Source organism: Aquarana catesbeiana, linkage group LG01 (genome assembly GCF_042186555.1).
Source record: "Aquarana catesbeiana isolate 2022-GZ linkage group LG01, ASM4218655v1, whole genome shotgun sequence".
NCBI lineage: Eukaryota > Metazoa > Chordata > Amphibia > Anura > Ranidae > Aquarana > Aquarana catesbeiana.
Window position 1 is genome coordinate 826,732,234 of NC_133324.1, and position 13,774 is coordinate 826,746,007.

The 13,774-nt window shown below is 43.9% G+C and overlaps 1 protein-coding gene across 1 annotated transcript in view; it reads left to right on the top strand.

Moving 5' to 3' along the window:
* CORIN (corin, serine peptidase) overlaps window positions 1–13,774 on the top strand; it is a 365,126-nt gene that overhangs the window by 233,122 nt on the left and 118,230 nt on the right. The window contains exon 10 of the mRNA XM_073608485.1: window positions 5,663–5,767. Within this exon, the coding sequence (XP_073464586.1) occupies window positions 5,663–5,767 (105 nt within the window). The remainder of the gene's footprint in view (window positions 1–5,662; window positions 5,768–13,774) is intronic.

A 13,774-nucleotide genomic window follows, 5' to 3' on the forward strand; every position in this document is an offset into this window, starting at 1 on the left:
CTTTAATGTAATTTTCTATTCTTCTGCATCTTTATCTATGTTCCAAACACTTGTGTCAGATATATGCAATGCTTCTTTATACTAACCCTAAAACTCATAATACTGCCATGGTTACTATGGGAGGATCTTCAAATGAAACACCTCTTTTGAGTATATTTCCCATTGTTTCCCCTACACATTCCAAAATTTTCATTAACAGTTCTAAGTATTGGCAAAGATCATACCATGTTTTCATATGGTGTAACTCAGGTCCATTTTTTTTATCAGAGATGCTCAGAAAAAATCCAGTTGCAACTAGGCTTACATAACTCAGCGGTTTCCACTTTGAGTATCACCAGCAGACACATTGAACAGCTGCTGGCTGTCAATCACAGCTGCCCCAGACAGCTCAGGTCCATAATGAGATTGGAGTGGTTCTTGATCATGTGATCACTATGTCAGTTATACCAAAGTGATAACCTGCAAGCTGGATGCTTTGTTGAGAAAATAGTAGTGATATCTACCGTGCATCTACTGTGTATGTTTATGTTAGATACATTTATAAGTATTAAAGGTGAGGTGTAGCCAAAGCTTTTTTGGCTATACTTTTCCTGGGGTTCACAGGATTGCATTTTGATCTGCACTCCTGTGACCTATTTTAGCCAACAGCAGGCTGAAGCCCGCTGTCGGCTGATGCCACAGAGCCAGTCCAGGTTCTGAACAGATCCCAACCTTATGGTCGGGATCCACCCAGAAGCCTGGACTGGTACCTGGTTCAGCCTCTCAGCGATTCACTGAGAATCTGAGCCAGCTGCTCCTGCCCTTTTATAGCCCACCACTCATTGAGCGCTGGAGGGGCAGGGTAGAAAGTTGTTGAATGACTGTTACCGACTCTCTGTTCATGAAACACTGAGAATTGAGTGATCAGCAGTCTTTGATTGCTCAGTTCTCAGTTTTAGAGCTGGTGGGGGACAGATACAGCATCAGTCAATGATGCAGCATCCACCTAGGTGAGTATAATTTTTTTTTTTTTACTTAACCCATACTCCTGTTTTAAACATTGTCAGCAAACAATTAAAAAAGAGCAAGTTTATTTTTATTAAAACAATGTTGCAAATTAAAATCCTCTATGTCAGGGGTAGGCAACCCCGGCACGCAAAGCCTCTTTTGCCGCCCCTCGACTCCTTCCACCATCAGCAGAGCAGTGCAGGGAAGTGTCAGGGAGACACTAATGCATTCCAATCTCAGAATTTCCCATGCCGCACCTGCACTGAGGGGAAGGCACTGCTCCCCCACACATTGTAAAAGATGGGAAACATTGTTTGGTTGTCTAACTTTTCTGTAGCTGCGATCGTCAGCTTTTGTGATGGGGAAGAGATTGGGTGCAGTTCTGCTGGGGGGGGCTTTCCCTATTTCCAGGAGGAGGAGGACTGTCTTGGCTACTGCTAAAGCCAATTACAGTCCCCCTAGCCCCGTCCACCACCTGGAGGAAGATGACTCGATTGGTTGCCACTCTCAGAAAGAAGGGATTTTACTGTGATAGAGAAAACCACAATCAGGTGACAGTTTGTGGAATTACTGTTTAGCTTCTGAGAACTTGGAGTTGAAATTATTCCTAAACCTTTGCGTCACTTACTACTGAACCCCTGCACTCTGTGTCCCTTTAAGCTACAGCCAGTATTCAGCGCAATGAAAATCACACCCAACCACTTTTTCTCAGCTGCGGGGGCCCAACTTATGATCCTGCACAGAGGCCCACTGCTTTTAGAAAATGTCCTGACCTGAGCTCATCATTGCGCATCCATTCCAGATGCTTGTATGTGACATCACATACATCACATACAAGCACGTGGGCTGGATGCGAGAGGTGGATCAGCAGGATGAGTGTGCCAGGACAGATGTGTCTCATCTCTGCTTGCTTCCTTTCACCGCTCTGCATATCACGCATATCATAGGTGAGAAGAGGGTACAGCGGTGGAGCAGATGAGCAGGAGGGTACAGCAGTGGGGAGAATAAGCAGGAGGGGTTCAGAGGTAGAACAGAAGAGCAGACGGGTACAGGGGTGGGGCAGATGTGCAGGGAGGTACAGTGGTGGATAAGATGAGAAGGGGGTTTAGCAGTGGGCCACATGAGCAGGGGGGTACAGTGAGGGGCTAGATGAGCAGGGGGGTTCAGTGTTGGGCCAGGTGAGCAGGGGGGTTCAGTATTGGGGCAGAAAAGCAGGGGGGTAGAGCAGTGGGGCAGATGTGAAAGGAGCTGTATTGGTGGGGAGGATGAGCAGGGGGAACAATGGTGGGGCAGAAGAGCGGGGGGTAAAGAGGTGAGACAGATGTGCAGGAGGTACATTGGTGGGGCAGATGAGAAGGTGATTCAGTAGTGAGACAGAAGAGCATGGGGATACGGTGGTGGAGCAGATGTGCAGGGAGGTACAGTGGTGGGGCAGATGAGAAAAGAGGTACATTGATGGGGCAGATGAGCAGGGGGGTTACAGTGGTGAGACAGAAGAGCAAGGGGGTACAGTGGTGGGGCAGATGTGCAGGAGGTACAGTGGTGGGAGGGATGAGAAAGGGGTTTAGTGGTGAGACAAAAGCAGGGGGGTACAGTGATGGGGCAGATGAGCAGGGGGTTACAGTGGTGGGACAGATGAGCAGGGGGTTCAGTGTCGAGCCAGATGAGAAGGGGGTTACAGTGGTGGGAAAGATGAGCAGGGGGAGTTCAGTGTTGGGGCAGAGGAGAAAAGAGGTACATTGGTAGGACAGATGAGCAGGGGGGTACAGCGGTGGGGCAGAGGAGGGGCAGAGGAGCAGGCGGGTACAGAGGTGGGGCAGATGTGCAGAGGAGAAAGGAGTTACATCGGTGGAACACATGAGCAGGGGGTTACAGTGGTGGGGCAGAAGAGCAGGGGTAACAGAGGTGGGACAGATGTGCAGGAGGTACAGTCATGGGGCAGATGAGAAAGGGGGTTACAGTCGTGGGGCAGATGAGCAGATAAGTTCAGTGTTAGGACAGATGAGAAGATGTTTCAGTGGTGGAGCAGATGTGCATGGAGGTACAGTGGTGGGGCAGATGAGAAAGGGGGAACATTGGTGGTGCAGATGAGCAGTGGGTTACAGTGGTGGGACAGAAGAGCAGGGTGGTACAGTGGTGGGGCAGATGTACAGGGGGTTACAGTGGTGGGGAAAATGTGGAGGGTGGTACAGTGGTGGGACAGATGTGCAGGGTGGTACAGTGGTGGGGCAGATGTGCAGGGTGGTACAATGGTGGGGCAGATGTGCAGGGTAGTACAGTGGTGGGGCAGATGTGCAGGGGGTTAGAATGGTGGGGCAGATGAGAAAGGGGGTACATTGGTGGGGCAGATAAGAAAGGGGGTACATTGGTGGGGCAGATAAGAAAGGGGGTACATTGGTGGAGCAGATGATAAAGGTGGTACATTGGTGGGGCAGATGAGCAGGGTGGTACAGTGGTGGGGCAGATGTACAGGGGGTTACAGTGGTGGGGCTCATTTGAGGTGTGGAGTTGCATGAATTGGGGCTCATCTGAGGTGTGGAGTTGCAGGAATTGGGGCTGATCTGAGGCGTGAAAGTGCAGGATGTTAATTTCTCACTACTAAAGTAGTTTACAGCATTTACTTTATAAAAAATATGTTTCGTGATTGAGAGTGTGCAGATGACATTTTTTTGTTATAAAATTGGCACACTCGATTTCATGAAAGAAGCAAAGAGTTCAAGGTTCAAGACAAACAGGGTTAAAGGCAGAATCATTCAAGCAAATTGTCCAGGGAACTGTCCAGCATTCCAGGTGGCTCAGGAAGATGAGACAGATTCAAATTCAGACCCTGACACTCAGTGTTCGTTTTTAGTGATGCATTTGCCATAAGTAAACAGAATAAGAGGGAGAAGTTCCATAGCACAACATTTTTTAATATTGATTCTTAGCTTTAAATTATTTTACCTCGATTTCTCTTGCTTTGACACTTGCAATATTAGACTCTGCATATACGATAGACATCATACAACCTTCAGCAGCAGATTTTGTTTTTAATTTGCAAATCATATTCATGTAACAAGACTGGTGAAAAATATAGAAAAGCTTGGCTTAAATGTTCTCCAGCATCTATGTTTGCCCTAGGGCAGCTTGGTTCTGTCCAGAAACTTTACACCACAGATTATTATTCAGAATGGCAGTGTTCATTTTTTTAGTCTTGTATGGAAAAACATGCTGCATCTAAATTGTGAACTATTAGAAGGAATGATAAGGGACCATATCCAGAAATTTGATGAGGAAAGTAGTAGTGTTAGCAGTAATCAACCAGGATTTATGAAAGACTGTATTTGCCAGATCAACTTTTGACATTCTATGAGGAGGAAAGTTGTAATTTGGATAGAGGAAGGCCCGTGGATGTAGTGTATCTAGATTTCACTAAGGCATTTGATACAGCCCCCCATAACGCTAAATTTACAAATTAAGATATTTTGGCATTCATGAGATCTTATGTACCTGGATAGAAAATTGGTTGCAGGAGTGTGTGAAGGTGGTGATTAATCGCATATTTTGCCAACGGTCTAGAGTTTTAAGCAGTGTACCCCAGGGCTCTGTCCTGGGACTAATTATGTTTAACATGTTCATAAACAATATAGAGGCTGGAATATATAGTTAAATTTCGGTGTTTGCTGATGATACAAAGCTAATCAGGGCAATACCTTCACAACGGTATATAGCAACTTTAGCAGAAAACCTAGTCAAAATATAGGGATGGGCAACTAAATGGCAGGCGAGGTTTAATATAGAAAAATTGAAAGTAATGCACTTGGGAGCTAAAAATATGAATGCCAGTTATTCGCTGGGGGGACCTCTGGGGGATTTAAGGATGGAAAAGGATCTGGGGGTTCTACTAATTACTAGACTCAGCAATAGCATGCAATGCCAAGCTGGAGCAAGCAAGACCAGCAGACTATTAGCTTGCATAAAAAAGGGTATGTACTCAAGCGATAAAAATATAATTCTACCACTTTACATAACTCTGGTTCAGCCACATTTCAAGTTTGCGGTCCAGTTATGGTCACCAATCCTTAGGAAGGATGTGCTGGAACTGCAGAGAGTCCAAAGAAGGGCAACAAGGCTAATAAGGGTCCTGAGGAGTTATGAGCAACGCCTACAAACACTAAATTTATTCTCCCTGGAGAAGAGACACTTTAGAGGGGATATGATCACAATATACAAATCTTTGAATGGTGATCTATGATTGGAAAGAAACAATTTAACCTGTAGTCTCTAAAGAAGACATGCAGCCACAAAAAAATCAGAAGCGGCTCATAAGGGGTTCTTTACTGTTAGAGTAGTAAGGATGGGAAACTTTCTTCTTGGTGGAGTGTAGACAAATGAAAAAAAAAAAAACATTTAGATGGGTTTCTTTGTGAACACAATGTACGGGGATATTGAAAATAGTATTGACATACACTCACACACACACACTCAGGTTGAACGAATGGGCTGGTATCTTTATTCAGCCTTACCCACTATGTAACTTTGAATTGCTCTTTTATCTGCATAGATTGTTTTCAAGACCCTGTGAGAACCCCCTTGCTTGCACCCTGCATAGTACATCTACAGTTTTTGTTTTTATTGTTTGCAATTCAATATGGTAAATCAACATACTGTATATTAATGGCCTTTCTTTGCACAGGTCACCCATGCCAAGATGGTGATTCTAAGTGTGTGTTGGCGGGCTGCTCTGAATCATGCGCCAATGACACCAACTGTGAAATACCTCAAAACAAAACCAACTGCAGTATGTACATTCAATTCTACTACCATTACCTTTAAGTACAAATCAGGGCCAGCAACTAAATACAAGGTTGAAATATATATATGATTACTGTTTTACCTGCAAAATTATTTCTGATTTTGGTCAGCCATTCTTGTGATATGTACACTTTTTCTAGCCTCTAGAACTACTCTTCTCCTTCCTATTTTAATATTATTACGCACAAAGTCAGGCTTACTGCTGCCTAGTTTAGCTCCTTGTTCACTGGACTGAGTGAATTGATTCACTCTCCACTGAGGAGGTGGAGAGAAGCTGTAGAAATATGAATTGCTTCATTAGGAACTTTGGATTCATTAAGAAAACTTAAAACAGTTGTCCTTTAAGGCTGTTTCCCTGTCCCAGGAGGAAACATGAGCAATGAACCACTTTACTATAGGGATTTACTGCAATTTGGCACTTATGGCCTACTCCAGATCCATCCTGCCCATGGCCCTACCCGGCAGACCGGAATGTTGACGGCCATGTTATCTCTACTGAGAGCTGCACTGTACTTAATTCCAGATATATGGCTCTTCTGAATTTAACATTTTAGTAAATTGCAAATTACAATTTTTTAAGCACAGAGAAAAAAATTCCATGACTTATGTAGCTGCAAAATTGGATAATGGAGTATGACTTATTAACTGCCTTACCCAAGTTTTGCTTCTGTAATTTAATCCTAATGGCAACATTGTTAATGGATGAAGTCAATATAGCCCCATCCACACAGCTGGCTCATGAGTTTACTTTGCCTGTTGCCTGACACTTACATGTGAGTTAAGGTGGCCATATACAGTAAAGAATAATCAGACTTAAATTTATGATCCAAATTTCAAATTGCCTAATTGTATCTTTTTGGACAGCCATTTGAGTCTTCCTATTAAGAGCAATGGAGTGGGAACGGAGGAGTCACGTGTGGATGATAAGCATTAGACAAGATTGTGATGCTTTTAGTTCCCCCAACAACACTCATACGGAGGTATCTTACAATACTTCTTAGATGTGATACCTTTAAACAAAAGGCCACAACATGAGACTGTCATCTAATATCTGTAGGTACCTGTCAATAGGGGCATATCTTTCCTGGAGCAATGCTGCTTGGACCACAAACCACAACCAAGAACTCTCTGCATGGAGACTAGGCAGGAACTTTCCATATTGCTAATAAAAGGGCAGCTTCATGTAACTGTTAACTCACATAGTTACATAGTAGGTGAGGTTGAAAAAAGGCACAAGTCCATCAAGTCCAACCCATGTGTGTGATTATATGTCAGTGTTACATTGTATATCCCTGTATGTTGCGGTCGTTCAGGTGCTTATCTAATAGTTTTTTTAAACTATCGATGCTCCCCGCTGAGACCACCGCCTGTGGAAGGGAATTCCACATCCTTGCCACTCTTACAGTAAAGAAACCTCTACGTAGTTTAAAGTTAAACCTCTTTTCTTTTAATTTTAATGAGTGGCCACGTGTCTTGTTAAACTCCCTTCCACGAAAAAGTTTTATCCTTATTGTGGGGTCACCAGTATGGTATTTGTAAATTGAAATCATATCCCTTCTCAAGCATCTCTTCTCCAGAGAGAATAAGTTCAGTGCAACCTTTCTTCATAACTATTGTCCTCCAGACCCTTTATTAGCTTTGTTGTCCTTCTTTGTACTCGCTCCATTTCCAGTACATCCTTTCTGAGGACTGGTACCCAGAACTGCACAGCATACTCAAGTTGCGGCCAGACCAGTGTCTTGTAGAGTGGGAATTATCGCTTTATCCCTGGAGTTAAATCCCTTTTTTAATGCATGCCAATATTCTGTTTGCTTTGTTAGCAGCAGCTTGGCATTGCATGCCATAGCTGAGCTTATCATCTACTAGGACCCCCGGGTCCTTTTCCATCCTAGACTCCCCCAGTGGTTCTCCCACCTAATGTATAGATTGTATTCATATTTTTGCCACCCAAATGCATTATTTTACATTTTTCTTCATTAAACCTCATTTGCCATGTAGTTGCCCACCCCATTCATTTGTTCAGATCTTCTTGCAAGGCTTCGACATCCTGCAGAGAAGTTATTGCCCCACTTAGCCTAGTATCGTCCGCAAATACAGAGATTGAACTGTTTAACCCATCCTCCAGGTTGTTTATGAACAAATTAAATAGGATTGGTCCCAGCACATAACCCTGTGGGACCCCACTACCTACCCCTGACCATTCCAAGTATTCCCCATTTATCACCACCCTCTGAACTCGCCCTTGTAGCCAGTTTTCAATCCATGTACTTACCCTATGGCCCATGCCAAGGGACCTTATTTTATACAGTAAACGTTTATGGGGAACTGTGTCAAATGCTTTTGCAAAACTAAGATACACCACGTCTACGGGCCTTCCTTTATCTAGATGGCAACTCCTTTATTTAGGTTTGGCAAGAAAGATTCTTTATGAATCCATGCTGATTACTGCTAATGATGCTGTTTTCATTACTAAAATCTTGTATATAGTCCCTTATCATCCCCTCCAAGAGCTTGCATACTATTGATGTTAGGCTAACTGGTCTGTAATTCCCAGGGATGTATTTTGGGACCTACTTAAATATTGGTGCTACAGTAGCTTTTCTCCAATCCACTGGTACCATTCCAGTCAGTAGACTATTAGTAAAAATTAGAAACAATGATCTGGCGATTACATGACTGAGTTCCCCAAGTACACTCGGGTGCAAGCCATCCGGGCCCGGTGATTTGTTAATGTTAAGTTTCCCAAATCTAACTCTGTTCTCTGTTAGCCATGAGGGTGCTTCCTGTGATGTGTCACGAGGATAAACACTGCAGTTTTGGTTACTGAAGCCCCCCAATTCCCTCACGAAGACTGAGGAGAAGAATAAATTCAATACCTTCGCCATCTCCCCATCCTTTGTAACCACTTTTTTCCCCTTAAAATCAGGGGGAAATCATGGGTGCGTGTTATACGCCGATCCCCCCCCCCCCCCGATGTTTGTGAGCGGAGCAAGCCGGCCACTGATATACATAGATAGCCGAGTGTATTCGGCTAGCTCCGCTCACAGTCACGCCCAGTCCTGCCCTATGATGGATATAACACAGGGACTGGGTGTGACTGTGAGCCGAGCTAGCCGAACCCAGCTGAGTACACTCGGCTATGTATGTATATGGGCGGCGCTCGGCTCAGTCTGGGCGGGACTACGAGAGGAGCTGAGAAGAGCCGGGTAGAGCTGGCTCTGTGTATCTTGGCGCCGGCGGTGCCATTTTCAAACTGCAGTGACACTGACAAGTCACTGCAGTTTAACTGCAGCCTGGGCAAGGCTGCAATTGTCACTGACAAGGCTGCAGATGGACACTGACAAGGCTGCAAGGCTGCAGGTGGACACTCATAAGGCTGCAAATGTCACTGACAAGGCTGCAGGTGGACACTGATAAGACTGCAAATGTCACTGACAAGGCTGCAGGTGGACACTGATAAGGCTGCAAATGACACTGACAAGGCTGCAGGTGGACACTGATAAGACTGCAAATGTCACTGACAAGGCTGCAGGTGGACACTGATAAGACTGCAAATGACACTGACAAGGCTGCAAATGACACTGGACAAGCATGAAGATGGACAATGACAAGGCTGCAGATGGACACTGATAAGGCTGCATTGATGGGCATTTAAATGTAAGTTTTTTCCTTAAAATTCCCTCCTAAACTTGGGGTGCGTGTTATACGCTGTCGCGTATTATACGCCGATAAATACAGTACTTAAAGAATTTCTTGGAATTTTTTTTTGCTCTCCTCCGCTATGTGTCTTTCGTGTACTCGCTTAGCCGCCCTATTGGCACCCTTACATTTCTTGTTGCATTCTTTATAAAGTTTGAATGCTGATGATTATCCCTCAACCTTGTATTTTTTTAAGGCCTTCTCTTTTGCTTTTATATGCATTTTTACATTGGCGTTAAGCCATCCAGGACTTTTGTTCTCTCTTTTAAATTTATTACCCAATGGGATGCACTTGCTAATGCCCTTATTTAATATGCTCTCAAAGCAAACCCATCTCTCCGCCGTGTTTTTTGTTCCTAAGATTTTATCCCACTTTATATCTTCTAGCAAGGTTCGTAGTTTAGGGAAGCTGGCTCTTTTGAAATTCAGTGTCTTTGTATTCTCCCTGATGTTTCCTATTTGTGTGATTTATACTGAAGCCAATTGACCTGTGATCGCTGTTTCCTAAATTTCCCCGTATTTCCACATCCGTGATCAGGTCTGTATTGTTGGTAATCAGTAGATCTAGTAACGCTTTATTTCTAGTTGGTGTATCTACCAGCTGACCCATGAAATTGTCCTGCAAGACATTTAGGAATTGACAAGCCTTAGATGAATGTGTGGTTTCCTCCACCCACTCTGTCTGGATAATTAAAATCCCCCATTATGATAACACTGCCCATCCTTTCTGCTAATTCATCTTGTGATAGGGGGTCTGCCTTTCCCTCCTCCCTCGGGTTAGGGGGGCCTATAGCATACTCCCAGTAATATTTTCCCTTTAGCTTCATCCCTTTGGAGCTCTACCCATAAGGTTTCCACCTCCTCCCTTGCTCACTTAGTGATGTCATCTCTCACATTCACTTGTACATTATTCTTGATATATAGGCATACCCCTCCACCTTTTTTAACCTCTCTATCCCTGCGATAAAGGGTATACCCTTCAATGGTTGCCAGCCAATCATGAGAGCTGCTGTACCAAGTCTTTGAAATTCCCACAAAATCCAAATCCTCCTTGTTCAACTGTATCTCTAGTTCACCCATCTTGTGAACTAAAAAAGTAAATATTTTCTGCCTCTTGCTTGACCCCACATTATCTAACCCTCCCAATTACCCAACTACTAAATAAATGTTCAGAGGGAACTCCTTTTAAATATGATGGTAAACTATTTATTGTTATAAAATCAATATGTCTCTTAAATAGGCATTTCCTGAAGTATTAAATTACAGTTTTGTGTTCTTTTATAAATGGATCCTGACCATATGATTTACTGTCTCCTTGTAAACTACACACGCCTGAGTTATGCAATAGCACTGAGAACTGAGTCACCCATGAAAGAAAGCAGTTGTACAGATCTAGGACAGAAAACTCCAGCCGTGAAAATAACATGGTTCTTGGGACCTTTCCTCCTCAATGGATTGTAATCATCTGCAGAAACAGCTGTGATGCAGAACACAAATAGGCCTTTCCTAAATGTTACACATATTTGCTGCATCTGTGAATTGTGACTAGAGAAAGTAAACTTTGTTCTAAAGCATTTGAGGCTGGGGATTATTATCCCCTTCCCGCCGAGCGTGCGCAGATGTGCGTACTCGGCTTTCCGGGGTTATACCGAGATGATGCCCACAGCTGCAGGCATCATCCCGGTACCGTTGTTTAGAGCCGCCGATCGGCTATCCGAGTATAACAACCGATGCGGCTAAAAGCCGCTCGGCTGTTATACCGGAGGAGCGGGAGGGGACGTCCCCCCCCTCCTGCCGCCTACCGCCGCTTATACTGGACCTCCCGTTCGATCGGGAGGCCCGGTGGCCAATCGGTTGTCTCCGGCGGCTCTGGGCGGGCTGGAACGAAGCTGTGGGCGGCTTCGTTCCAGCCTTCTAATTGTAAACGCGGAAGCGACCTCATGACGTCACTTCCCGTTTACTCAGCTGCCAATGGCGCCAATTTAAAAAAAACACACAGTATTCAGAATCGCCTTTTTCAGCGATCTGAATACTTTGAAGAGCAAAGGAGGGATCGGGGGTCTTTTAGACCCCCGATCCCTCCATAAAGAGTACCTGTCACCACCTATTACTGTCACAAGGGATGTTTACATTCCTTGTGACAGCAATAAAAGTCATCATTTTTTTTTTAACACAATTTATAAATATATAATTAAATAAAATAAATAAGAACATTTTTTTTTTTTTAAAGCGCCCCCGTCCCCGCGAGCGCCCACAGCAAAGAAAACGCACACGTAAGTCGCGCCCGCATATGTAAACGGTGTTCAAATCACACATGTGAGGTATCGCCGTGATCGTCAGAGCGAGAGCAATAATTCTGCCACTAGACCTCCTCTGTAACTCTAACCTGGTAACCGTAAAAAAAATTTAAAGCGTCGCCTATGGAAATTCTTAGGTACCGTAGTTTGTCGCCATTCCACGAGTGCGTGCAATTATAAACCGTGACATGTTTGGTATTTATTTACTCGGCATAACATAATCTTTCACATTATACAAAAAAATTGGGGTAACTTTACTGTTTGGATTTTTTAAAATTCATGTGTCCCTTTTCCCAAACATTTGCGTTTAAAACACCGCTGCACAAATACCGTGTGATATAAAATATTGAAACAATCTTCATTTTATTCTCTAGATTCTCTGCTTAAAAAATATATATAATGTTTGGGGGTTCTAAGTAATTTTCTAGCAAAAAATACGGATTTTAACTTGTAAACACCAAATTTCAAAAATAGGTTTAGTCATGAAAGGATTATAGCAAAAGTTCATAATTAGAACATTTTCTACTTATGAATCCAAAACCCCACTCCACGCTTGTTATTTTGAATGTTGTGAATCTTCTTATAAGCAACCCAATTCTAAAAGAATCACACTGCTACTGAAAATAACTCCCACATACAATTCTAACAATTGATTAAGTGATTTATATAGTGCCAACAGTTTATGCAGCGCTTTACAATGTAGAGGGAGGCTTTCGGCTCTCCGTTCGTGGTTTTCGTAGATCGTGTCTTGCCCAAACTGTCGCAGGTAGGATGCGTATATCATTTCTTCATTTCACGCATCATTGTTTGCCAGATACCCCGGGTCACCGAAACCCCACTACATAAGAAACTTGCGAGTCATTCCTTAAGTCTCCGTATGCAGCCTTATTTTAGCCTCGTGCAAAACCAGGAACTTGTCGCTCAGTTCGTGAGCACAAACACCGAGCCGTTTTTCATTGGTTTCATTCGTACATTCTTGTGCCTTTTTGTTTCACACTATGTAGTAAGCCCATTTCACTTAAGAAACACACTGTCTATCTTCTCAGTTATTTTAGTTCTCATTACCCTCCGCTCCGAAGTCGCATCAGCGACTTACCGGTTAGTCCCAGCTAGTTTTGTCATCTCAATTTATGCCATGCTCTACAGTCCTGTTCGTTGTCTGTCGCAAATTGCGGCACACCGATCCGTGCCTCTGTCATGGCAAGTCATTTAATTTGTTACATATCCCATACCCTTCACTCCGATTTCAATCCAGTCGCGTCTGCAACACACACATTTGTGTCGACTCGTGCTAGTCATTCTGTCTTATGCATTTCACACGCCACAGTATGGTTTGTTATCAGTCGCAAATTGTGGCACACCGATTCGTGACTCTGTCATGGGAAATCATTTCATTTGTTACATTTCACATACCCTTCACTCTGATTTGAATCCAGTCGCATCTTCCACACACCGATTTGTGCCGGCTCGTTCTAGTAATTTCATTCCGTGCTCCACAGTCCGGTTCGTTGTCAGTCGCAATCGCGGCACACCGATTTGTGTCTCTGTCATGGCAAAACATTTCATTTGTTACATTTCACATACCCTTCACTCCGATTTGAATCCAGTCACATCTGTGATGCACGGATTTGTGCCGGCTCGTTCTAGTCATTTCATCTCATTTTATTCCATGCTCCAAAGTCCGGTTGGTTGTCAGACGCAATCGCGGCACACAGATTCGTACCACTGTCATGGCAAACATTTCATTAGTTCATTTCACGTACCCTTCACTACTTTTCAAATTCAGTCGCATCTGCGATGCACTAGTTCACGTCGACTTGTGTTAGCCATTATTTCCTGTTCCATAGACAGGTTCGCTGTCAGTCGCTATCGCGACACACTGATTCGTGCCTCTGACATGTCAAATCACTTAACTTATTACATTTTGCATACCCTTCACCCCAATTCGAATCCAGTCGCATCTGCGACGCACCGATTCACGTCGGCTCGTTATAGTC